The sequence below is a fragment of the Phyllostomus discolor genome, chromosome 3 (genome assembly GCF_004126475.2).
Source record: "Phyllostomus discolor isolate MPI-MPIP mPhyDis1 chromosome 3, mPhyDis1.pri.v3, whole genome shotgun sequence".
Lineage (NCBI taxonomy): Eukaryota > Metazoa > Chordata > Mammalia > Chiroptera > Phyllostomidae > Phyllostomus > Phyllostomus discolor.
The window spans coordinates 114,424,476-114,450,490 of record NC_040905.2 but is presented as its reverse complement, the minus strand read 5'-3'; the positions used below and the strand labels follow the sequence as shown (position 1 = coordinate 114,450,490).

The 26,015-nt window shown below is 47.9% G+C and overlaps 2 protein-coding genes and 1 non-coding gene across 4 annotated transcripts; 1 reads left to right on the top strand and 2 right to left on the bottom strand.

Moving 5' to 3' along the window:
- Positions 1-2,216: 2,216 nt before the first annotated feature.
- HAGH (hydroxyacylglutathione hydrolase) lies at positions 2,217-25,788 on the bottom strand. Of its 2 annotated transcripts, none has more exons than XM_036021078.1 (9): positions 25,662-25,788; positions 19,275-19,447; positions 18,699-18,763; positions 16,577-16,694; positions 15,595-15,703; positions 11,897-12,000; positions 11,487-11,588; positions 4,013-4,092; positions 2,217-3,493 (listed from the first exon to the last, which is right to left on the bottom strand). In XM_036021078.1, exons 2-9 carry the CDS (start codon positions 19,377-19,379, stop codon positions 3,394-3,396), a joined length of 783 nt encoding a protein of 260 aa, XP_035876971.1. In that variant the 5' UTR covers positions 19,380-19,447; positions 25,662-25,788; the 3' UTR covers positions 2,217-3,393. The 2 variants fall into 2 exon arrangements, with proteins under 2 accessions (XP_035876971.1, XP_028385104.1); XM_028529303.2 differs by lacking the exon at positions 25,662-25,788 and adding an exon at positions 22,522-22,837.
- On the bottom strand, positions 14,304-14,409 carry LOC114513993. Its single transcript, XR_003685894.1, has one exon. It is a non-coding gene; the product is annotated as a U6 spliceosomal RNA (small nuclear RNA).
- Positions 22,767-24,393, top strand: FAHD1 (fumarylacetoacetate hydrolase domain containing 1). Its single transcript, XM_028514259.2, has one exon. The coding sequence runs from the start codon at positions 23,006-23,008 to the stop codon at positions 23,669-23,671; it is 666 nt and encodes a 221-aa protein (XP_028370060.1). The 5' UTR covers positions 22,767-23,005; the 3' UTR covers positions 23,672-24,393.
- Positions 25,789-26,015: the final 227 nt, after the last annotated feature.

Here is a 26,015-nt window from a genome sequence, read left to right as displayed (position 1 = left end):
ACTCCAGCTCAAATCTCAGATATCAATACCCTAATATTTACAAGTAAGAGCAAAGGGCCAACACTCTTTGGAAGGAGGAGGTTGGGTCACATCCCTTCCTGGAAATGATGAATTACTCTAAAGTTGTAGTGACAGGAAACGTAGGACAGACGGACACACAACAGAACGTGGAGCCGGGAAACGTGCTGCACCCAGGTGCTCACCAGGGCTGGCAGGGCAGACAGAGGGGGGACACCCAGGGGCCTGTAACCAGCATAAACAGCATTTTCATGTGAATGACAAACCTCAGTGTGAAAGGTGAAACAAAAAACTGGATGAAATTATAGGAAGGCATCAGAGGAGGCAAGTTGTTAAACAGGACACAAAAATGTTTTCCATGAAGTGAAAAAAAGATGCATTTGACTATAATAAATTAAGAATTTCTTCAACAAGACCAGTGTGTGAGGCTGGCAGTCAACAAGACAGTGACCGCACACACGCACAACCGAAGGACTCACGGAGTGTGCCGTAGGGAACGGAAGGCTTCCTGCTCAATGAGAAGTAATACTTGGCCCTGGCTGGTGTGGCTGGCTCAGTTGGAGTGTTGTCCCATAACTAAAGGGTTGTGGGTTCAATTCCCAGTCGGGGCATATACCTAGGCCACAGGTCCAACCCTTGGTCCGGGTATATATGGGAGGCAACTGATTGATGTTTCTCTCTCATATCCATGTTTCTCTCTATCCCTTTCTCTTCCCCTTCCTCTCATTTAGAAGCAATGAAAACAAAAATGTCCTCAGGTGACGATAAAAAAAAAAAGAAAAGAAAAGAACACCTAGTAGAAAACTAGGGACGAGCCTAAGAGGAGAGGCCATTCACAGATGAGGAAATCCCAATGGCCAATAAATGTGTAAAAAAATGCTCAACTTCCCCAGTAACCAGGGAGATGTTGGTGACGCCTCCATGAAGTACTGTCATTCCACATTCTCCAGATGAGCAAGAACAAGTGTAAACCCCAGGTGTGGCACTGGTGTGCATTTGCCCACTGACACGGTGGATCAGTTCACTGTACCAGAGGAGCCAAATGTTCTCCTGTGTTCAAATGCACATCTTTCCGTCCAGCATTTCCGCTGCCAGCCGGAGGAGAGTGGGCCAAAGCTGTGAATCCAGACCCAGGACACAGGCCACGTGTCCAACGTCGACTGTGAGAACACTGGCCCCACAGACCGGGGACAGCACCAGAGACCACCCAGCAAGTCCTGGAGGGCGGCTGCAGGACCCCAGCACACCGAGGGAAGGCACCCATTCTTGAAGGTTCAGCTCTCCCAGAAGATATGACCCTGGCCAGCTGGGTGGTGGGGCACGTTTTCCTTATATTCCCTACATTTCATACGTGTTTTGTTTCTACTCTTTGATATTTAAATGTGCAATCAGTGACAGGAACTGAGAGAGGCAGTGTCGTGGAGGACGCTGGTGAGGGGGGAATCTGTTGGTAGTTGGTTAAAATGAGAACCACTCCTCCTGAGCACAGCCTTCCTTCCTGCAGCCAGGGAAGCTGTGCGTGCTGGTGGGAACTAGCAGTTACCTCATTATCCCTGGGCTGGGGCTGTCAACGACATACGAGACACCTGGTGAAGCAGGCACCAGGCCCAGAGGTCCACTTGGACCTCTGCAACCTCCAGTGTTTCCAGTCTTCACAAAGTGATGGGACGCTGTGTCCACAGACATCTGTAGTGGCATCTCCATAGCCACTACAAAGGTAGAAGCTGGTACAAAGGTATAAAATGAAGGAGCCATTAAAACCCCAGTCCACGACACCTGACATGTGTGGGAAAGCTGCTGGTCAGAGAGCTTTGGCTCTATCTAGAATGTCCAGTCTTTCGGCAGGAATGTTTCTATGTGATTTCCATGCAATTTTTAAATGTCCTGGGTTCCTAGGCTCATGGCAGCATGGCCCATGCAGGCAACTGCAGAGTGGCATGCACCCCAAGTTCAGCCAAGAACAGGGACAAATGGCCTTTGGGATGTGAGGACGCTAGGGAGAGTGGGAATAGACAGCCATGCTTCATCACCAGCTGTCTGGGATAAGGAGTAAAAGTGGTTCCAACAGAGGTGGTGGCACACGGTCTGTGCGGGCATTGTCACAACAGGAAAGACTGACCAGACGCCAGTGCCTGGCATGATTCTTTTGTCACAGATAGAAGCCGAACTGAAAATGTCACACACAGAAGAAAACTTACAGATCCAGGAAAAGTTATTTGGGAACAAACACCCCTTCATTCTTCCACCAATAATGGTCCTCTTGGTGTGAGCCACCCACCCGAATCCTATCCGCACCCCCTCCCACCTAAACACCCTGAGTGCCTCAGGAGTCCCTGGCTGCCCCTCCTCACTCCTCCTTGCTCAGACAGCCCACCCTCTCTGCCTGGGAAGGGACTCCCTACATGCAGGGCTTACCCAGCATGCTCGGAGCCTAGGACTAGCCTGACATTGCAGCTAAGGAGCCACACCTGGCATGGTGGCTGCCCAGAACGGCCACAGTTCAAGTTTTCTCAGGCAAAAGCGGAGGGTACAGCTGCAGAGTCAGGACACCCACACGGAGAGCTCAGCCTCAGGCTCTCCCACACTGCCGCTGGGAGGAAGGACCCGGAAACCTTTGCCTGCTCGGCCCTGTGCGGGTCAGACTTTGAGCAGGGCGGCAAGGTGCCAACATTCATGTCCCACAGACACATGGGCACCCAGTGACTGTCCACTGTAGATGGCATCCTGATGTCCCTCCCATCAGCTCCTTTGTCCACAATAGTCCCTGGGAATGTCCCCAGGACAGGCCAGCCTTTGCAGGGATTGGGGTGTGTGAAGTTTGGACCACGAGGGTACTGCATGCCAGGGGTTCCCAGCCCAAGCCCCCAGGCCTCGCCCCAGCCTCTAACCTCACTGCATCAATGACGCAGCCCAGGTAGGTGCTTGGGGCCTGACTACATCAACACAGAAATGACTCTGTGAAGATGATGACACAGAACTCTTGAGAGGATGACTTCTTCTAGAAGTAGCTGCGGGAGGGAAAGGAGGAGAGCATACTTCCTTCCATGTGCCCTGTTCCGGAGAGCACCGGGCTGCTGGCCTTGACAGGGAAAAGGCGGACAGGCATCACTGGGGTGTCATGCAGGGGCCCCACAGAAAAGCTAGAGAATACACAGTCTGCAAGCAGAACTTCCAGGGATAAATACTTTCTAAATTCCTCTCTTATAAATATGCATTAAAACATTTGATAACACAAGCAAAAGACTCTGAAGTTAATTTAAAATTAAACCAAGACTCAATTTCCTACACTCCCAGCAGAAAGTTCACCTAAAACACCTGAATACCCAAATGCACTTGAAGTCAGCAGCCATGGGCACCCCAGGCCCCACGGCCACCTCAGTCCCGGGGCACCTTGAAATGGTCCTTCTCTTTGCGGATGGCCCTCATGGTGGTGACAGGGTCCGCCTCGCCCGCGTGCTGCTGCACAGTCTTCTCCCTGCGGAGCCAAGCATCAGGCTGCAGGCCACAAGCCCCGCCTACTGCCCTCCCAGGACACCAGGGAAGAAAAGAGCCTGGAGGAGTCTGGGCATTTTCAAAAATGAAATGCAACAGCACACAGCCAACTTGTGTGTTACTAACAGTGGGTGGCATGCCACCCAAGCCCAACCCTGCTGGCAACCCAGAAAGCAGGGACATCAACCCCATGCTGGCATCCAGCACTGCCCAGCACCATGAAGCTCCCCAGGGATGCACCTCTCCCACCTACGGGTCCTGACCCCATGCCCTTGCTAGGGCACCAAGGAAAGTGTTCCTCCTCCCGCCATGCCCCCCCCCCCCCCCGCCCACCTTTAAGAAAACATGTCTGGTTCTGTGGCTATACTTAATCAAGATTTCAGGGCGGTCTCCTCCACCATTTGGAATCTCCAGAAGGAGTTTCAGCAAGTGGACACGGTGTTTGAGTGAAGCAGAGGCTGAGACGCCCAAGGACGGCACAGGCCCCTGCCTGCGCCCTCACCTCACTCTCATGAACGGATTATAGGTGAACTCCTCTGCAATGACGGACGGCACTGTGGGTTCCCCAATACTGTACTTCTCCTGCAAAAGAAACGCATCACTTTAATACAGAAACTTCTAAATACCTTCATTCCAAAATACCTTCTCATGATCTTAGAACATCATCTGATGTTCTAAGAGAACATCACTTTGCCATCTAAGAGAAGGCAAAGTGAGCAGGCAGGTCGGTGTGAGGTCAGGCCCCTTTCTGCTGTGGAGATGTGGGGTTGCAGCTGCCACCAACAGCTCGTCCTCCTTTCCTTGCAGCCTTGGGGGTGGAGGGGACGTGGAGTTTCCTTTCCATTAACATGAAGTTTATGTTTTACATTAAGGAGCAACAAACAGCAAAAATGCAGAAAACGCAGAAAAGAGGAAAACACCCACTGGCCAACTCAAAGCCCTGTGCGCGTCATGCACAGCTCATTGCTGGGACAAATTGGAAGATGACCAATGTCATCCCTCCCTGGGATGATAGCCCACTCCAGAGGGTGGTAAGTTCTTATCATGAGGTGTTCAGGCAGGGCTCCCCCTACACGGGCTCCCACGGAGGAGCACCCAGGAAGAGCCCTCGACGGGCACTTTATCACCTCAGCCAGGATGATCTTGCCCCTGACCAACACTGGCTGAGGCAAACAGAGAGAAGATAAAAACCAGGCTGTTTGGCCAACTGCCAGCTTCTAAAGAAACTCTACAGGAAGATCAGAATTGCTGGTGGTCTCCACCCTCCCAGCAATCCTTGCCCTTCTGCCTAGCTAACCCAGAAGGTCACAGGGCCAGAGCTCGGACAAGAGCTGCTGACACCCAAGCCCAGGTTTCCTGACCGTCAGGGGCCTCAGACCCGAGAGTCTGGATCTTACCACCCCCAACACTGTGACCACTGGCACCAACAAATAATCCTTCCGCTACTTTGAAAGAATATATGCATCCCCATGTTCACTGCAGCATTATTTACCATAGCCAAAATTTGGAAGCAGCCCAAGTATTCATCAGTAGATGAGTGGATAAAACAGCTACAATTCATTTACAGAATGTAATACTACTTGGTCATAAAAAGGAAGAGAATTTTATCCTTTGCAAAGCATGGATGGACCTGGAGAACATTATGCTATGTGAAATAAGCCCATTGGAGAAAAGATAAGTACCATATGATTTCACTCAAATGTGGAATTAAATGAACTGAATTAGCAAGCAAAATAGAGACAGACTAATAGATAGAGAGCAGAATGACACCTCTGAGAGCAGGTAGGTGGGGCGGAAGGATCGAGCAAAAAAGGAGAAAAGAAGGAAAAAACACACGGACATGGACAACGGTGTGGTGATTGCACGGGGGAGGGGTGGGTAAAGGTGGAAGAGGGTATGGGGGGATAAATGGTGATGGAAAAAATACAATAAATAAAATAATAAATAAAAATAATAAAAATAAGTAAATAAGCAGGGCCTTTAAAAAAAAGAAAAGAAAAAGAATCCTTCAGTCATGAAAGGCGTATCCAGTGGGAATGTGGCAGGAGGTCTAGATGAAGGTTCACTGCTAATCTCGGTTCTTTCCCTTCTGGTAAAAACAAGCTTAGAGTGTTTCATGACATCCTCTGTGCTTCTCCAGTATTCACTTCTCCTAAAAAGTCTTATTCTATTGCCTGTGAGGGAAGAAAACAAGTTAACACTTCTAAGGACAATTCTGAAACAGGCTGTCATGCAGTAGACTGGGGGCGTGTAAACTGTCATAACCTCTTGGATTATCTATCAAAGTCGGCGTCAGCACGCACTGATTTTCCTATGGAAGCGGAAAGGATGCAGAAACATAGACACTGCAGCACAGTTCACAAGAGCAAGAAAGTCGGAAACCCTAAGTGTCTTCCCTAATGGGATTAGTAAAATGATGCCTGGGTGACGTTCACACATTAGTGCATTTGAAAGTAAGACGGATGGATAGACAGCGATAGCATAAGCACAGTGAAATGTTAGCAGCAGAGAGTAGGTGTTAGGGATATGAATGTTCACTATGAAATTCCTTCAATGTTTTCATATGTGTGAAAAGCCTCATGATAAATGTTTAAAAGGCTAAAAAAGTTTAACACAATTCATTACAAGCCATGTATCAAAGAAGCAATCACGAGGATATTTTTTAAATATTTCAAATTGAAAATAATGAAAACACATTTGAAAATTTTGGGGATGCTGCTAAAGCAGTGCTTGGAAGGAAGTTTTTTAGCTTTAAGTACTCATATTAGAAAAGGAGAAAATGGTAATGGAAGAAATATAATAAAGATAATAAAAAAATAAAAAGGAGAAATGTTTAAAATCAATTAACTCAGGTTCCATACTAAGAATCTATAAAAAGAAGGGCAAAGTATATTCATAGTAAGTAGATGGAAGGAGTTTTAATAAAGAAGAGCAGAAATCAGTGCAGTAGAAAAACAAACAAGGAAGATTAAGACAAAAGTCATTCTTATTAAAAATCAACAAAATGTCCCTGGCTGGTGTAGCTCAGTGGCTTGAGTGCAGGCCTGCGAACCAAAGGGTCACCAGTTTGATTCCCAGTCAGGGCACATGCCTGGGTTGCGGGCCAGGTCCCCAGTAGGGGGTGTGCAAGAGGCAACCACACGCTGATGTTTCTCTCCCTTTCTCCTTCCCTTTCCCTCTCTCTAAAAATAAATAAATAAAATCTTTATAGAAAAATCAATAAAGCTGATAAGAATAGTGAAGAAAAAGGACACAAATTACCAACAGAGGAGAAAATTTTGACCTTGGGAAGAGCAGAGATTTCTTAGTTAGGAGACAAAAAGTATGAGCCATAAAAGAAAGTTAATATGCTGGACCAGAATTTAAAATACTTTTCAAAAGACATTGTTGAGAAAATAAAAGTCAAGTCACAAAATAGGAGAAACTATTCACCACACTGTATCTGACAAAAAACTTGTGTCCAGAACATACCTTTAAAAGATATCCTCTTATTATTCAGTAAGAAGAAGACAATCCAAAGTTTTAAATGGGCAAAAAGATTTGAACAAACACTTCACAAAATGGCCAGTAAGCATATAAAATGATGCTCAGCATTAGTGGGCACTAGGTAAATGCAACTTAAAATCACAAAGAAACACCACTGTATAACCGTTAAAATGATTACAGTTAGACAGACTGACAACAAGGAGTGTTGGTGAGGATGTGGAACAACTGTAACTCTCATCCTTTGCTGGCAGAAATGTAACATAACACAAATACGTACAAAAATAATTTTGACAGTTTCTTTACAAGTCAAATACATACCTAATCCAACTCAGCTATTTCACTCCTAGGTATTTACTCAAGAGAAATGAAAACATGTCACATAAAGACTTGTACAGAAAAGTTCATAGCAGCTTTATTTACAACAGCCAATTACTAGAAACCAAACAGATGTCTATCAGTAGATGACTGGACAAACAAAATGTGGTATATCCAGGCAGTAGAATACTATTTAGCAATACAAAGGAACTCATGTTACTGATACATGCAACAAAACGAATTCACCTCAAAATCATTCTGCATACCATATAGTTCAGTTTAAATAAAATACTGTACTGGAAAATGCAAAGTAACCTCTAGCAGCATACAATAAATCAGCAGTCCTCCAGAGCGAGGGCAGTGAAAAGGAGGCATGAGGAAGAGTTGAGGGTGATGAAGTCATGTCCTGTGACCTCACTGTAGTGGTAGTTGTTTCACTGGTATACATGTCTGCCGAAATTCGCTCAGTTCTTCACTTTAAACGGATGCAGTTTATTACACGTTTACTAAACCTCAGCAAAGCTGACATTAAAAAAGGAACAAACAGTATGAAAACCCTGGCAACAAATTTGAAAACTTTGATGAAATGGACAAATTCCTTGAAAGATACAAGTTCCTAACAAAACTAACTCAGGAAGATATAAAAATCTAATAGCCCTACACAAAAAAATTAATTCATAACAACAAAAAAATCTTTCCACAAAAAGAATTCAATATCCACATGGCTCCAGTGGTGAATTCTAACCAACATTAAAGAAAGAAATAACAACAATCATAGAAAACTCAGAGAAACTACAAGGAGGAAACACTTTTTCACTTTATGAGGCCAGTTACCTTGATATTAAGACCAGACAAAAACGATGCAAGAAAATAAAACTACAGACCAATATCCCTTAAGGATGGAGACATAAAAATAGACTCTAGCAACATACAAAAAGGATAATAATAAACTATGACTAAGGTTTATCCAGAAAGCAAGATTGGTTTTACACCTGAAACCAAGTGATGTACTCTACCACATTAACAAAGAGGGAAAAAAGTGATTATATAATAAATGAAGAAAAACTATTTGACAAACTTCACCAAACTTCACCACCAACTTATGATAGAAACTCTCCAAAAACCAGGAATATAAGTAAACTTCATTAGCCTGATAAAGAGGATTTATGAAAAACCCACAGCTAAGTCATCTTTAATGGTGAAAAACTGGATGCTTTGTCCTTAAGACTGAGAACAAGCCAAATATGTCCACTCTCACCACTTTTGTTTAGCCAGTGCAATAAGGCAGGAAAAATAATAAAAGGCATATAGATTCAAAAGGAAGAAAACTATCTCTATTAGCTGTTAACACGATTGTATGCTAAGGAACCGATGGAAAAGATGCTAGAATAAGTGAGTTTAGCAAAGCCACAAGGACATGAGGACCAAATACAAAAATCAATTGTATTTCTAAAGACTATGAACAAACCATCATTTACAATGAAATCCAAAAACATTAAGTACTTAGGGATACATTTGCCAAAAAAAAAACCCCAAAAAACTAAAGGACCTCAATAAATGGAAAGCTGTAGCTTGTTCGTGGAAAGACTGAAATTTAAAAAAAAAGATTTTTAAAATTTATTTTTTGAGAGAGGGGAAGGGTGGAAGAAAGGGAGAAAAACATCTTTTGGTTGCCTCTTGCATGCCCCCGACCAGGGACTGAACCCGCAACACAGGCATGTACCCTGACTGGGAATGGAATCAGTAACCTTTCGCTCTGTGGGGTGATACCCACCCAACGGAGCCACAGTGGTCAGGGCAAGAATCAATATTGTTAAGACCTGAACTCTCACCAAATCATTTGTTACAACATAGTCCCAATCAAAAGTCAAGTTGACTTTTTTGTAGAATTTGGAAGATGATCCTAAAATTTACACAAAAATGCAAAAGGTTTAGAAGAGCCAAAATCCATTTTAAAAAAGAATAAAGTTAGAGGACTTATACTATTTGGTTCCCAGACTTACCAAAAGCTACAGTAATCAAGACGGTATTACTGATACAAGGCTAAGTCATACAGATCAGCGGAACAGAATAGAGGGCAGAAGGGTCCATGTTATTCAGCAAAGATGCCAAGGTAATCCACTGAGGAAAGGACAGCTTTTCAACAAATTGAATGTCAATATGCAAAAAAGTGAACTTCAACCCTTACCTTATACCATAAACAAAACATTAACTTGAAATGGATCACTGACCTATGGATAAATTTATATGAACATAATATGCTAGAATTATACAACTTCTAGGAGAAAACACAGAAGAAAGTCTGTGATATAGAGGTATGCAAAGATATTTTTAGATAAGACACAAAAAGCATAAAAAAATTAATAAGCTGAGTTTCAACAAAAGTATAAACTTTTATTCTTTGAAAGATACTGTTAATAAAATGAAAAGGCAGGTCACAAACTGGGAGAAAATATTTGATATCTATAGCTAACAAAGACTTTTTTCCAGAATATACAAAGAATTATTACAACTCAGAAGACAACTCAATTTTTTAAATAGACAAAAGATTTGAACATACACTTCACAAGGGAGACATATATAGACCAATAAGCACATGAAAAGACAGTTTCATTAGCCATCAGAGAAAACCACAGGGAGGTATCACCACACACCTGTTAGAATGGCTAAAATTCAAAAGATCAACACCACCAAATGTTGGTGGGCTATGGAGCAACTGGAATGTTTATGCATTGCTAGAGACAATGCAAAACAGTACAACCGACTGGAAAACAGTTTGGTGGTTTCTTAGAAGTTAAATATGCAGTTAACATACAACCCAGCAATTTTACTCTTAGGTATGCCCACATGTGTCCACACAAAAACTTGCACACAAAGGTTCATAGCAACTTTATTTACAACAAGGAAAAGCTGGAAACAGCCCATGTTTCTACAGATGAGTGGATAAACAAATTGTAGTATATCCATATGAGACACTACTCAGAAATAAAAAAATGAATGAATCTTAAAACTGAGGAAAAGCACCAGACACACCTGAGTAACGCTATATGAAAGCCTAGGAAACAGCCATCTACAGCGACAGAAAACAGACCGTTAGCTGGGGGCACTGACTGGGAAGGGGAAGGAAACCTTTGGGGACAGTGTGAATGTTTTTTATTGTGATTGTGTTGGGGGTTACACAGCTACATACAAGGTCAAAATTCATGAACTGTACAATGCTCACCTGGGTACTTTTCATTGTATGTAAATAATGCTTAATAAAATTTAGTTTTCAAAAAGCAGATACCCGTGAAAAGGAGGAGTTCACTGAGTAAATCGCTGTGGAAAGAGCGCTAGGACCCAAATATTAAGTGAAAAGAAAGCCACAGAGCAGTAAGTATGGCTATTTATAGCGTGAGTTTTTTATATTAAGTACTCATACATGTGCACTGTTAAAAAACAGGCTATCTATCAACTGATTAAGACAGTATTTGAATTTTTATAGGTATTATAAGCCCACCCTCAAAAATTGATGAGGATGCTCAACAAAGTCAGCTAAATCTGTTTAAAAAAAAACAAAAAACCCTACCTGTGTGAGGCAGCTTTGCTCACTGAACTCAGCAGAAGGGAGCCCACCCAGCCCCCGAGGCCTCCGGGCTGTGTGTGTTTCTCCCTGCCACCATTTCTCGTGACCCGGATGGGAAGACAGACGCCTGGAGTCCAGGAGAACCTCTCTGCCTGCCCAGGGCACCTGTGGCTGTCTCCAGACCCCTCACAGAATACGCCTCCAGGACAAGTCAACCGCTGGGCTGAGCAAAGGAGCAAGTTTGGGGCCATCACTGAAATAAATAGCAAACGGCCTCCGGAGCAAAACTGCTGCCACAAAGTGCCACCTGCTGCTCAGGGCATGGGCAGGCGCTGGGGATCTGCCACTCTGGCCTGCGGGGGCACTGTTGGAAACACCGACTCCCAGGCCTGGCCCAGACCCGCTGAGTCAGAAAGGGTCTGACAGCCATCTGGCTCCCGCCCGAAGCTTAGTAGGTCTAAACGTTAGCTTGTTTATGGCCGGAGGAGCACTTGCTGCCCACTCTAGAGATGATGCCTTGAGTGCCAGCAAACCAGGTCCTCCATGGCCCCAGGAGGTCACTTCACAGTGACTGACCCCCAGGATATGCCCCACAGCACATCCCACTCACCTTGGCCCAGGCCAGTTTCTCCTGAATGGCAGTGTTGCTGGGCTCCACATGGCGAGCAAACTTGAGGTTGTTGATGGTATATTCATGGCCACAGTACACTCTCTGAGGGAAAAGCCAAACCCATGAGCCCTGAAGAGACTTATTAGTCTCTCCACAAACTCCGCAGAGACGGGCCTCAAGGGCCCTGGGCTGGGCCAGTGACACCCAGGGAGATGTGCCTTAGGACAAGACACTCCTTGCACGTATGTGAAACAATAATAAGAAGTATATTTACAGAAAACTCAGTTCTAGAGAAAATGCCTCCTCCCTCCCCCACGCAGGGGTAACCATGGGAGGTGGGGCCGGTGGGACAGGAGGCAAGGGGACAGAGTGGGAGGGCAGCCAGGGAACTCGATAAGGGCTCCGCCTACTGTGTCAGGAGGGAGCCGGCCCAGGACCTCGAGCAGGGCTTTGTACATCTCGTCTGCTGTCCCTTCATAGAACTTCCCGCAGCCAGCCACAAACAAGGTGTCACCTGAAAGCAGACAGCCATGGAGCAGTGAGGCCACCACTATGACACACCCCCTTGAGAGGCTGACGGTTCACTACTGGACGATGCTGACCACCCACCATCTGTGGGCCAAGGCTTCACCTTGTCCCCGGGGCTGACTGGGGCCCAGCCTCAGATGTACCCTCCACCTAGGTACCTGACAGGGTCCAAAGACAATCCACAGCTCTTCGTTCCTATCTGTCCCAGAACTTTCCACTGAAGTTTCACCCACTGGTACTGCCAGCCTCCAAACAGCTGCTCAAACCCAAACCTTAGAGTCGTGCCAACTCCTCCCTTCACTGCCCAGTCCCATCAGCTGTAGTGCCAAGATCCCCACACCCAACACTTGTCCCCACCTGCCCAGCAGGCCCCCTCTTGGGTCTGGCCTCCCTGCACCTTCCCTCACCCCCGGCATCCAGGGCCATCCCATAACACCCTCCATGATCTCATCAGCCCCACCTGGGCACTCTGGAAGCCCCTCACAAGGGACCACAGACCACGAGGGCCCTCAAGATGCAACCTGCCACCACAGATCACTCCTTCCTGCCTCCGACCTTCAGACAGTGTCCCCTCTGCCTGACGCCCGCCAGGTCTCTGTGCACTGCGGCTTCCGTCTCCTGAGAACCAGCTCCATGCCAAGTGGAAGCCCACAGGCACTTGTTCTCCAGCCCCTTTACATGAGGAGGGCCTGAGACACCTCAACACTGAGCAACATCCCTCTTCCATCAGCACTTGCAAAGCCTCTTCCCTGCCCCACAGCAAAAGCCAAGGCTTCCCCTCAGAAAAAAACTATGCAGTGAGGTAGTGGGTAGCCTGTGAGCAGAGCCGCAACACACAGGTCAAGGGCCCTGCAATCTGAGTCTGGGGACTGGCGAGAGGCCAACGAGACCCAGAAGAAAGCCAGCCACTCAGGCACAGGGTCCTGTCCAGGGACAGGCAGCACCTGCTATTTGTACACCCAGGAACTTCATGGCCCTTCTGCCACTGGGGCCAGGGGAGCCAGGTCCTCAAGGGGCTGGATGATGGCAGCAAGGACACTACGAGACCTGGGGCCTCTATGCTCCTCCCTGGCAGCCAGGACCACTGTCCTCCTGCACCCTGGCTTTTGTTGTCTCTCTGTCACCCTCTACTGACAGCTGCCATGAGTGCCAGGGGCACATCACCTCTCCAAAAAGCCCAGTTCTCCAGCAGGCCACCCCTCCACCCCCAAGTCCTGTGGAGCTAGCCATGGTTCTAGCATCTAATGCGGCCTCCTTCCCCAAGCACCTGAGCTGTTCCTGTGGCCTTGGCACTCACTGCCATGAGCTGGGGTCCAAGACCTGAGGTCCCCGACTACCTGAACACTTCAAATGCAAATGCCCCACTGGCCAACATGGCAGCACCCTGCTCCCTCAGCCAGGTCTGCCCGCCAGACCACCTTCCCCACCTCCTCCCAGGATCTGTCAGTGCTCAGTCCTGCTCACCACCTCCCAGGGCCAAAACCACACCCTTCTCTGCACTGCCACCTCCTCTGATTACAACATACGGGAAAGAAGCACGGCCCTGGGTCACTCACCTCTGGATGCTGCAGGCCCCTTTGCTGCACACGCAGGCCAGCTGGGGCCCTGCTGGGCCATCCTACTTTCCACACCGCTAGTCCTTACTATAGATGCCCAGACCCCTTAGCTTCCCCACTGAGGACACTGTATGACTTTTCACATAGTTATTATTAAAGTCACCAGTAAGACAGTATACTCCCTGCCAGCTGCTGCCACACAGACAGCAGTAACAACTCACGCAGGACATAGTTCAGGTCTGTGCTTGCAGCAGCCGGCCCTCCACACCTTCCAAAGTGGGACTCAGCCTCTAACAGCACAGTCCCCAGGGACCCACCCCCCAGGTCCTGACAACCTGAGAGGCACTGCCTCACCAGCCGACAGACGGGCAGACTGATGTCCAGTAGGGACAGGAGTGCGATGTACTGAGGGTTTGGCAAGCCAGGCACTGGCGGCACCCCCCCTCACCTCAGGCCCACCCACTCAGGGGGGAACGCTTTGCTCTCACCACGCACACAGGCCAAACCACTCAGGGCAGCATACACGTGGCACATGGGCCAATTTCCCTACTCCACACCACCGCTGGACCTTACTCATTATGAGGCTGGGGCTGCCACGGTGTGCCCAGGGACCTGCAACCTGACCCACAGCCACACCTCCATCACTGCAGCAAAGACACCGAACACAACTGTATATTTAAACAACAACAACAACAACAACAAAGAAAACCTTAGATCTGGAGATAATTTTTTAAAAAATATGGACCACTTCACAGATTTGTGTGACCTTCCCATGCAGGGCCATGCTAATCTTCTCTGCATTGTTCCAATGTTAGTGTGCGTGTTGCCGAAGCGAGCACAGATCTGGAGATGATTTTGGGTTTGTAGACAAGCTACAAAGACTACCCAGAGGCCCCTTAAGCATCCTGCCTCGGCTGGTGTTCCCCTTAACATCTTACGTCACCTGGTTTATTTGTCAAAACTACAAACCTTCATCCCCACGTTGCTTTTAACTAAACTCTACCCCAGACTCGATGCACATTTCCCATCAACGCCCTTTTTCCACAACAGGATCCATGCCAGGAGCCCACCTTGCATTCAGCCATTATATTTTTAAACACTCTCTCACGGCGGTTACAATATCGTGATTGTGACTTAAACTTCTGGAAGGCTCAGAGCTCAAAAGCTGTTTACAGTCACTAGAAAAGTTAAGGCAGCAGTGGGGCTCCCTGGGGCAGCAAGCCTGTTCTTGGCTGGGCTGTTTCGACCATTCCTGCCCATCGTGGCCACTGGCTCACACCACCCTGGTTGCCGCACAGCCATTCCACTCCATAGGTTCCCCAACCAGCATCAACGTTCTTTCATTTTCTCTACAAGAGGAAAAATACCTCTGATTGCTGGCAAGGCCTGCCTGCCCTGACTGAGTACCGCTCACACAGCCCAGTACTGGGCTGTGCCCCACAAACCTTATTCCGGGTCACAGCCACTGCAGACCGTGGCCCCTACTTGGACTCATCCAGCACCACCTGAGCTCGTCTGGGCTGCCAGGCCAGCTGCTCTCAGGGTTGCTCTGTGTAGGAGACCATGACCAGGGGCTGCTAATGACTTTGCCACACTCAGTGCGGCTCTCAGCCCACAGAGGGATGGGCAGTGTGGATACTCAGAAGGGCATGTGAGTCCCACATGAGGCAGGTCTGAGGCTCACTGCCCTGCCCACCTAGCACCTGCCCACCCCTACTGGAGGCAGTAGGGTCTTGGGCTGCATCCCTACCAGGCAGTCTCTCAAGGAAAGTGTCCCCAGGGCACCTATCAGGGGTCAGAGGGAAAGCACAAGACCAGCCCTGCCAGGAGGAGCCACTCTCCTCTCTGTCCACCCAGCCTGCCCATGCCCCAGTGTGTTTGAAGCTAAGCCCCAGACTTTGGCCCTAGGGCTGGGGTCCTCTTCACTCAGCCCTGCGTAGTTTTAGGCAGGAAATACTCTGCTTCTCCTCCTCTGTGTATTGCAAAGAATGCCCAGCCTCCAGCAAACACACCTGAATCCTCACCTGTAAACACCGCAGGGGGCTCAGAACTGCCGGGCTTGCTCACAAAGTAGCAGATATGTCCAGAAGTGTGACACGGTGTCGACAGGCACTTGACAGTGAGAGACCCCACCTGAAACAAAGCATGCACTGTATGCGCTCCCAGGGCTCATGAGCACATGGCCCGCTGGTCCCACAGGGTCTTACCTAAGACCCCACGCCCACCATACAGGAAGACATGGATCTGGCTGGTGACCATGGGACTCAGTCCTCAAGTGTGACCCAGGGGCAGGGACCACTTTAGACCTGGTATTTGCTGACATGCGAAACGAAAGGGGCTCATTTTGTTTTTTCCCTCAAAATCGGGCCAAATCTGAACTAGGAGTCTTGCTAGAAAAGATGGTTTTATTTCTTAGGTGCTTGGTCTTTTTTTCTGTTTTTCTTCTGTCTTCCCTTCCCCACACCTCTTTACATCAAAGATACAAAAAATTGAAATAAAGATGAAAATCCACATGACTTTTACCTGAGTCACCAAATGCTGACAGTTCCATCTGTGGTACATGTTCTCTCCACACACACGCATTTCGAGTCACACACATCCTGACAAACTGCCCCTAAATACTCCAGCTGCATCTACTAAGAAAAGAAGGTCCTCCTACATAGCCTTGCTATCATCACATCCAAGAAATGTAGCATCAGCATGAGAATATAACCCCATGCAGAGCCTGTATTTAAATTCCCCCAATTATCTCTACACAGTTATCGACAGCTTCTTCGCCTACTGAGTCACCATTTGCACACTGATTTGCTGGTAAAGCTCTTGACAGAGGGGACTGTCCAGGCCTGGGCAGCCCCAGGAGGCCCTCCACCACCCACGGGTCAGACTATCTGCAGAACCCAAGCCCTTATATGCCCCTCTGCTAGAAAAGTCCCTGGGGTAATGGAGGGGATAGCCACACTATGCTCTGGGGCCTGGTGGCCCTTTCTGTTGGGGCTCACTCCTCACCTGCAGTGTAGACAGGTGTGTGGCCTTGTGAGTCAGGGCCCCGATCCGGTCATCGCCCCCGTACACCTTCAGTCCGGGCTGCAGCTTGACCAGCTTCTCGTTTCCGCCAGCATGGTCCCTGGAAGTCAAACAGACCTAGGGACACTGCTGAGATGACGGGGGGTTGCTTGCTTGTAAACCCTGACCAAATAGAATTATTTTTCCTTTTTATTCAATTTATTAGGGTGATACTAGTTAATAAAATGATAAAGGTTTTGGGTGTACAATTCTGTACATCATCTGTATATTTTATTATGTGTTCACCACAAAACAGAATTTTTATTTGCCTAGTTACGTTTCTGAGAAATGGAAATGCACCTTCCAACACAGGAACCTGGCTCCACTGCAAGGAAGTCCTCGGGCACCCTGTTCCTAGCCGGCTATTTCCGTGGCCCTGCCTCTGCAGCACTTCAGACAGGGGTCGGGGAAGAGCTCCATCCCCTGGCTTCATGGAGCCAGGTACAGGGCAGGGTAAGGAACGTGCTGACACCTGACGATCAGCCACTCCAGGGCAAGGCCAGGGCTTTCTGGTCACAAGGGAACATCTGCTCCTCACCACATACTCATGTATGGACTCTTCTGATACGCCCAGGAACAGCAGGGCCCGAGATAAAAGGAGGCAGCCCTCCGCCTCCCTCCCCTTAGAGGGCCGTTATGCACTGGCCAGGGCCAGCCCCTCAGCCCACTCACCACCACCACCCATAAGTGGGAGAGAGGCACAGGCCATACCCTAAAGCTCAGTTTAGGGCCTGGTTTAGGATTTATGTTCTAGCATAAACATAGAGTCCTGAGAAAACCCTCCAGGGAAGCAACATCTGATATGGGCGTTTCTTAGCGTAGGAGAGAAAAGTCAACTGTGCAAACCTGGGGAAGGGGGAGGCTTCCTGCATCTACATGGAGGCCCAAGAGGCCTGAATTTTTCAGAAGAAAGGGCGGCTGTGCCAAGTCATTCAGGCCAAGGACAGGGCTGTAGACTCTGTCCCTTTAGGAATTAGCACCTGACATCCCAGAGACTCAGCAACTTAGTTACATCAACCCAGACATTTCTACCATTTAACAAATGTTGGCCAAACCACATCCATTGAACACTCCAGGTGAAATTTTATTTATTTGTATTTTTAAAAAGATTTTATTTATTTATTTTCATAGAGAGGTGAAGGGAAGGAGAAAGAGAAGGAGAGAAACATTGATGTGTCAGCGAAACATCAGCCATTTTCTCTCACACATGCACCAGCCGGGGACCACACCGGGAACCCAGGCAGGTGCCCTTACCAAGAATCGAGCTGGTGACCTTTTGCTCTGCAGGACAACACAGCCCACGGAACTGTGCCGGTAAGGGCAAGGCCTCATTGCATTACTGGGGGGAGGAGGCCAGTGAAGTGGAGCGCCCGCAGCCTGAATTACAGCAACGCTACAGGGACAGGTCCATGTGAAGTATCAGCTGCCCTCAAGCAGTGATTTGGAAAAGAAAGTTCAGAGCCAAATAAACATTATTTTTTTTAGCTTTGAACAGCCTCAAAAATTTCAAAAAGTCCAAAAGAAAGACTTTGGACAGACAACTCTAGTCTTAGTGCTTTTTCACCATTTAGCCTTTTTATTAATTAATATTAAAGACAAAACAAGCAAAAAAACCCCCACAACCTCTCCAAATATGGCTGCTGATTTTTAAAAACACTAATGTCTAGTCTAGTTTCTTCCCTGACATCCCATCACACAAGCACAAGGGCTTTCAAAGACACTGCTGGGGTCCTTGCAGGCCCCTAGCACAGCACCCCCTCTGAAGCTCCTAAGTTACCAGACCCCATCAAAGGGCCAAGGAGCTTGGGCCAGAAGACCAAGGGAATGAGGCAGCAGCATGGAGGCTGACACCTGAAGCCTTTCAGACTGCCACTGGAGGCAGACCCTCAGTTGCACAGTGGTCCTATGGGGCACAAGTGACCCAGCTGCCAGCTGCAGGGGGGCATAGACAGCCTGTGAGAACCCCACCCGACCCCACCCTCAGGGTGTGCCTGGCACAGAGCCATCAGGCCCAATCAGCTCTGCTGCCCTGCAGGGAGCTCAGCTTCTGGGAGAGAGCGCTTACCAATGGTGGTGGGTGGTGAGCAGTGTAGTCAGCTTCACACCGTGCTTTTTCACCATTTCTACAACCTGCAACCAAATGTGAGGCAGGACAGAGGCCACCATCACACTCCCAGTGCTGGCTCAGCAGCCTGCAAGGTGGGGGTGCCCGGTGGAACCCAGGGTGTGCCAGGAATGGCCAGGTCCTGACCTGACCCTGCCAACTCAACCTAACTTCAGTAAAGATTGGTGAGGGTGGACTTTATCTCTTTTAATTCATTTGGCAGCTCAGTATCCCCCATGACCTCTCCACGCCCCTCTGGCCCAAAGCCTGAAGGAAGGGTGAACAGTGCAAGGATAGCGCCTGCTTCTCTGCCCAGGGACTTTGCAGACAAGCCCTTTCCTTTCTTTCGATGCCAAAGCCTCTGGTCACCCCCACCCCTTTCATGGGCCCTTTGCCCCGATAGCAGTGGCTGGGCACTAAATTGTTTGTTAAAAATTAATGGATGAATTAATAGTTAGCTTCAGCCAAGTTGCAAGAACACTGCAGGTATCAAACCCATCAGGGAAAAAGAACTGGTGCTGGGGACACACCTCCCACCTTCTGGGGCTGTACTGGGTCCACAATGGCGGCCTCCTTGGTGTCGTCATCGATGATCAGGTACATGTAGTTGTCGGTCAGGGCTGGCAGTACCTCAACCTTCATGGCGCTCTGTTCCACAGTCAAGTTCTTCCTCAAATCCGTGTGATAGAGGATTCCCAGCAAGGCTGGACCTGAAGATGGAATGCAGTTTTGGTCAGTGTCCACACAAGACCACATCAATCATAGACTCAAAATAAGTCCTCAACGACCCAGCAGTAGGGACATCCTGGGGATGTGACATCTAAGACTGACATGGGGCAAACATCTGAGCACAGGGCTTGCCATGCAGGGTTTTTTACATTTCTTTGATAGAGAAGAGGATATTCTCATTTAACCACATCAGTAAGAAAAAATCGAGAAAATGATTTTTTTTTTGGTTTGTATTCAAGGAAATCAGCTCTTTTGGATATATAATACTTATTTTCTTGTTTAAGAGTTCTAAAGGGATAGAAAGACCAGCCTCTGGCTGTAATTCAAACAGTCAGCATACACGACTATTGTCAGTTTTGGTTGCTCACACCTGACTCAGAGGAGACCATGAAAAGAAGAAACCCAAATGAAAGTGCCAAGCTGGGCTATTTCTTAACCACAGCACATCGCTGCCTCTCCAGCTAACACAGCCCAGGCACCTGGAGTCACTCACAGCCCTTCTTAGGCCTCAAGCCAGAAAAGAAAACAATACAGCAGGAACTAGAAACTTGGAACATGCACAAAAACCACCAGGGCCTGAGGAATGGAGAGTTGGCCACAAATATTCTAGATTTGGGCATACAGGATACAGAGTCACCATCCAACTGAGCCAAAGGACTCTGCCAGGATGGCTGGGAGTGACTGAAGGGCAAAAGCATCTTCTAGCCAGCAGACAGGTGCCAGAGTCTTTTCAACAATAAAACTCCTAATATTCAATCTAAAAATTCACAGAGGCCCCAATAATACTTTAAGTCTTAGCATGAAAGGGATTAAAACTGCACAACAAAAGGTGACAGAAGGCATCCATGAAATTCTGGGGTAGGTGCTGGGATGGGGACCTCTCCCTAACAGGATCCAGAAAGCAGGGAGCACCAACTGACTGAAAGACAGACAGGCCATGTCTTCAGGGGCCATCTAAAAGCAGATTCAGCCCTGGGTGGTGCAGCTCAGTGGATTGATTGCTGGCCTGTGAACCAGAGGGTCACTGGTTCGATTCCCAGTCAGGGCACATGCTTAGGTTATAGGCCAGGTCCCCAGTAGGGGGTGTGGGAGAGGCCACCACACATTGATGTTTCTCTCCCTCTCTTTCTCCCTCCCTTCCTCTCTCTAAAAATAAATAAAATCTTAAAAAAATTAAAGAGATTGTTTAAAACAAATAAAATAAAAGTAGATTCAACTGTATATACCATGGCCAGAGAAAATGCCTGGATGGCAGCTTTAATGATCACACACAGATATCCTTTCCTTTGACAACCAGCTGGGCATTTTCCAGGCCCTTCTCCTCATGCACAGCAAAAGAAACATTTTTGTAAGGTTAAGTCTCTGATGTTCAACCTTCCCTGATCCCCAGTGCTATAGGAGCCTGGGAGCTCTACTATACAGAGCAGTATGTGTATTAGGGATGGGGGTGGGAGGAGAGCAGAAGGATAAAAACAAAACTCCATGTCTGGAAGCATCCCCCTCAAAAGGGGGCCCTGTTTACCTATTTCCCATAAAACATTATCTATACTGCCTAAGTGAAGGAAGCGTTATTTACAATTGGTTCCTGGGAACCTGGAGAAGATGATGCTATCTCTATGGAAAGAATTCATCTGGTGCAGTCACCACCAGAAACCTTATTCTGTTTCCAAAAATTGTATCACCTAGCCTACCGCAGCCTGAGAAATGCTCCTAACTTACTGGTTTGCAAATGTGATCTTTTGTGTAACCAGAGGGCTCAGACCTACAGCATATGGTCTGGGCCAAGTACTGAGACATGCTTTGTTTGGCTTCTTCTGAATGGGGTGGGTTCTTCTGCAGGGCATCAGCCATTTGAGACAGTGGCACACACGGCAATTCCCTACAGTTCCACTTACACTGTCTGTCCAATTTCTGACACAAAAACTCTTAGCTCTGACAGTTTGATGAGTTTCCTTAAACGGAAAAAAATAGGCTCTTTCCTTAGTAATGGTGACACTTTACCCACTCCAGAAATTGACTGCTTTCAGTGGGATTTGAAAATGGCCAAGGGTGGCTTCACAGCTTGCCCAAACTGCCTACCTAGTGCCTTCCTGCCATTTAGCTGTCAACTAGGTCCTAGAGGTTGGGGTTAATCTACTGCTCCTATTGCTACATCAGTCAGATAAAATATCAGGAAATAAAAAGGAGATTTCAAAATAAAGGCCAAAATATTCCAAAAAAGAAAGAGGTTAGACTCTAATCTGACAGCAGGAAGAGACAGGCCTTGGAGATCAGTGTGCCTAACGCCTCTCATTTCAGAGGCACTGATGAAATGACAGCCAGGGAGGGCCAGGGTCCCACAGATCACAGGACCCAGTCTTGTTGGAATCCAAGCATTGCTCCAGGATTCTCCCCTGTAACATCACTTTAGAATCCGTGCCCCAGGTTCTTCTTGTCAGCCAAAGCTCGAGATGAAAAGATGTGATTTAATTTGTGGAGAATATACACAGTATTCTTCAGGCTCTAAGCAATCACATCACCCCAGGGCACTGGAAGTACTGAGTTTCGGCGGGGGGGGGGGGGGGGGGGGGGGGGGGGGGGTGTGGGAAACCCCCGCACCAATGCGAGGCTGGCCGCAGGGAGGCTGGTCGGAGCGCCGGGGAGCCCTCTGCTCACCCAGCACAAACCCTTCAGCAAACCCAGCTGACCAGGTACTCCGCACTCAGCCTTCTCACAATCCGACCCAACTGCTGTGCAGCCTTCCTCCACCACTACCCGCACGCCCGCCGCCGTCACCCAGGGTTCAAAATCCTACGTCGACAAAAAGCAGCGTCAGTCACCGCGGCCCGGTGACTCCCTGCAGACACACCCGAGCGGGCCGGCGGGCTGCGTCCGCGCCCAACGCCCGGTTGCGGGGCGCTTCTGGAACGTCTCAGGGAGCGCGGCTGGCCTAACTGCCCTCACCCGGCTACGGGCTACGACATTCGGCAGGACCCAGGCACCCAGCCAGCACCCCCTTCCGGGGCCCTGCCCCTGTTAGCTCTATCCCAGCGCCGGCCGCCCTCGGCAGTCTTACCCAGGCCGCGGCGGGCGCAGGCGGCCGCTAAAGAGGTGAGACTCCGAGAGCTTAGAAGTGGGCCCAGCACCATGACAGGGGAGGCGGACGGGCGGTTCCGCAAGGCGCGGGGAGGGCGGCCGACGCCAGCCTCCCCGCCCACCTCCCGACCAATCAGGGCTCGCGCCCAAACCGGTGCCCCTTTCCCCCACGCAGGCTGGAAGCAAGGAATTGGCTGCAGCCGGAGAACAACACTAGAGCCTCCTCCTCTTTTCGGGGACCTGGCGGGCGTCCTAGCGCCCGGCAGCCTAGCGGCAGCCTTCAGACGACGGCTCCCAGGAGGCCGTGCGCTGCGACTCTGGCGCACCGTAGGGAGCACAAGCAGAATCAGCGGTCGCGGTCCGGATTGAGCTCTGAGATAGTTCGTCCTCTCCGGGTAGCCGTAGGCGTCAGGGGATCAGCCCGGACCAATTCCACGTGACTCTAGGGGCCGTAAGCTAGAGCCATGGCGGCTTCCCGGCAGCTGTCTCGCTTCTGGGAGTGGGGGAAGAACATCGTGTGTGTGGGCAGAAACTACGCGGACCACGTCAAGGAGATGCAGAGCGCGGTGCTCAGCGAGCCGGTGCTCTTCCTGAAACCGTCTACCGCCTATGCCCCCGAGGGCTCGCCCATTCTCATGCCAGCATACACCCAGAACCTGCACCACGAGCTGGAGCTGGGCGTGGTGATGGGCAAGCGCTGCTGCGGGGTCCCGGAGGCCGGGGCCATGGACTACGTGGCCGGTTATGCCCTGTGCCTGGACATGACCGCAAGGGACGTGCAGAACGAGTGCAAGAAGAAGGGGCTGCCTTGGACTCTGGCCAAGAGCTTCACAACCTCCTGCCCTGTCAGCGCGTTCATACCCAAAGAGAAGGTCCCAGACCCTCACAATCTGAAGCTCTGGCTCAAGGTCAATGGCGAACTCCGGCAGGAGGGTGAGACATCCACGATGATCTTTACCATCCCCTACATCATCAGCTACGTTTCTAGGATAATAGCCTTGGAAGAAGGAGATATTATCCTGACCGGGACGCCAAAGGGAGTTGGTCCTGTGAAAGTAAACGATGAGATCCAAGCTGGCATACACGGGGTTGTCAGTATGAAATTTAAGGTGGAAAAGCCAGAATATTGATTCTAGACAAAACACCGTAACATCTTAGTTTTCAGAAGAGAAGGGAGCTGGACAGAAGCAAGCCAAGGTGATTAAAAGTGAGAACCCTTTAATAAGAAACCAATTTTTAAAGATGATTGGTTGGATTGCTATGCCTCAACTCAGGAAAGACGGAAACTCCAAGAAAAACATAACCTAGAAGAAGAGCTGGGTCAGAAATGAAAAGGAGAAAAGAGTCCCTGTCTTCTAGGAAACCAACAGAATGAAGTATTTGTGATGTCTCCAATGAAGAGAATTTATCAAACCAAATGTTTAGAAGACTTACTTTTGTTTCCTAAAATTGAACTGGTTAAGATTTTCCAGTGAGTCATTCTGAGATTAGTAGTTCAAGAATTGAAATATGCAAAGGACGTTGAAAAGTGTGCTTCAAATCAGTGTGTCCCGTATTTCCTTGGCCATGGTAATCGTCTGGACATCTTTGTAAAAAGATATTTCCAAATTACTGGTCCATACCAGGCCCACTGTATTATTAGCAGAATTAATCTCCAGCACTCCAAGAGATTCTTATGAAGTGTAGAAAATCATTACTTCACATAATCAGTTAATTTAAAATTTTCTTTAATAACTTAACAATGAATGATGATCTTACTTGTTTGTACCCTGGCTCATAGATTCTGAATTTAAGGGATAATTTTGAAACTGTTGTTTCCAAATAAATACGTTGTATTTTGTGTGGCCTAAAAGTGTGCTTTTTCCTCCCTCTAATAGTGGCTGGGAGGCATATTTCCTTATTAAGAGGCATCAGACCTTGGTCACTGACCTTTGGTCTGGTGAGCACTGTGGTTTATTAACAGAATTAATCAGCATTTCAGCCTCCTGACCAGAAATAAGGAGGTTTTAAGGAAGTTGAGTGGCCTGGGAGTGCTACTTTTGCTTTCACCTGCTTCCCCCTCTAAAAAAAAGGCTAGTCAAGCCCTGGCCGGGTTGCTCACTTACTTGGTTGGTGCCTCATCCCATTGCAGGTTTAATCCCCAGTCAGAGCACATACCTAGGTTTTGGGTTCCATTCCAAACTTCCATGTATGGAAGGCAACTAATCGATATTTCTCCCTTTCTCTCCCTCCCTCTCTCCTCTTTCTCCCTGCTCTCTTTATAAATTCAATGAACATGGACCCTTGGGTGAGAATTACTTTTTTAAAAAAAGGCTAGGGAAGCTGCAGAGCTCTCAGGCTGCTGTATGGAGTCCTTTAGGCTTAGGCAGGGACCCCTACTGTTAGTTTAAACAGAAGACATTTGCTGACCAGAGAAAGCTTCCAGTTCCGTAGAGTAATAACAGCTAACATTAAGTCCTTAGTACTGCTAGGAACTGTGTCAAGAGTTTTCCATGTATTATTTAACTCTCAACAAAGCTGTAAGGTTGGTATTGCTACCATCTCTGTTACACAGATGAAGATGTAGATTTAGAGGCTAGCCAGCCAGGCTCTCCAGCCACTCAGCTGAGTGACAGAGCCAAGATGTAACCCCAGAATCCCAAGACCAGAACCTGAAGTCTTGACCACAATGTTGGCTGCATCTTTTAAGTAGTTATATAAAAAGACAAATGTTTAGGTATTATGCAACCCCCATATTTAAATCATAATTTACTATGAGGCACTCCCATTGTTGCATTGATTAAATGTTGTGCTATCTTATCTTTTAATCAAGTTTCTTTTTTAATTGCTTAATACATGTTTATTACAGAAGAGTTAAAAATTACAAATAAGCAAAGAACAAAAACTCAAAATTTCATCTACCCAGAGACAGCCAAAGTTAAGTGTTTATTGGACATTCTTCCAAATATGGATATAATTGTAATTTTAAGCACATCACTTGCTCATGTAACTTTATAACCTAGTTTTTTCACCATACAGTGTGACTATGTTAGTCTGCACATTGCTATAGCACTGTTTTCAGTGACTGCATAAAATTCTGAAGTCAGTCTATTTTTGGCCATTGACATTGTTTCTACTGACTGGCTACTAGAATCAGCCCACTATTACTTCCTTTGGCTAGGTTCCCAGAAGTAGAATAATTGAACCAAAGGTGTACTCATATTGAAAGTGTATTAGTTCAGTTAGCAGATACAAGATTCAGCTAAGTCTACCAAACTGACAGACTTGAAAGCAGGCTAAAGGTAAAAGCACATAGCTCCCTTGGGTGGCACAAGCCAGCACCCAGGGAGTGTATGGTTTCCCCGAGGTCAAGGTTCACCACAGTGGTTCACAAGTTTTGTCCCAAAGAGCTGACAACAGCCTTTCAGGTGTAGCACACAAAGTCCTTGGCTGAGAGAATCACTGATTCCCACAAATCCTAATGTCACTGAAACA

Bases quoted from the DNA above. Each gene is read 5' to 3' on its own strand.
- HAGH (XM_028529303.2), bottom strand. From the start codon at position 22,594: ATGGTGCTGGGCCCACTTCTAAGCTCTCGGAGTCTCACCTCTTTAGCG. The intron at 11,589-11,896 runs GTAGGCGGAGCC...CTTTTCCCTCAG, and splicing joins GCCGGCTCCCTCCTGACACA to AGAGTGTACTGTGGCCATGA. The intron at 3,494-4,012 runs GTGAGGGCGCAG...TTGGCTCCGCAG, and splicing joins AATCCGTTCATGAGAGTGAG to GGAGAAGACTGTGCAGCAGC.
- FAHD1 (XM_028514259.2), top strand. From the start codon at position 23,006: ATGGCGGCTTCCCGGCAGCTGTCTCGCTTCTGGGAGTGGGGGAAGAAC.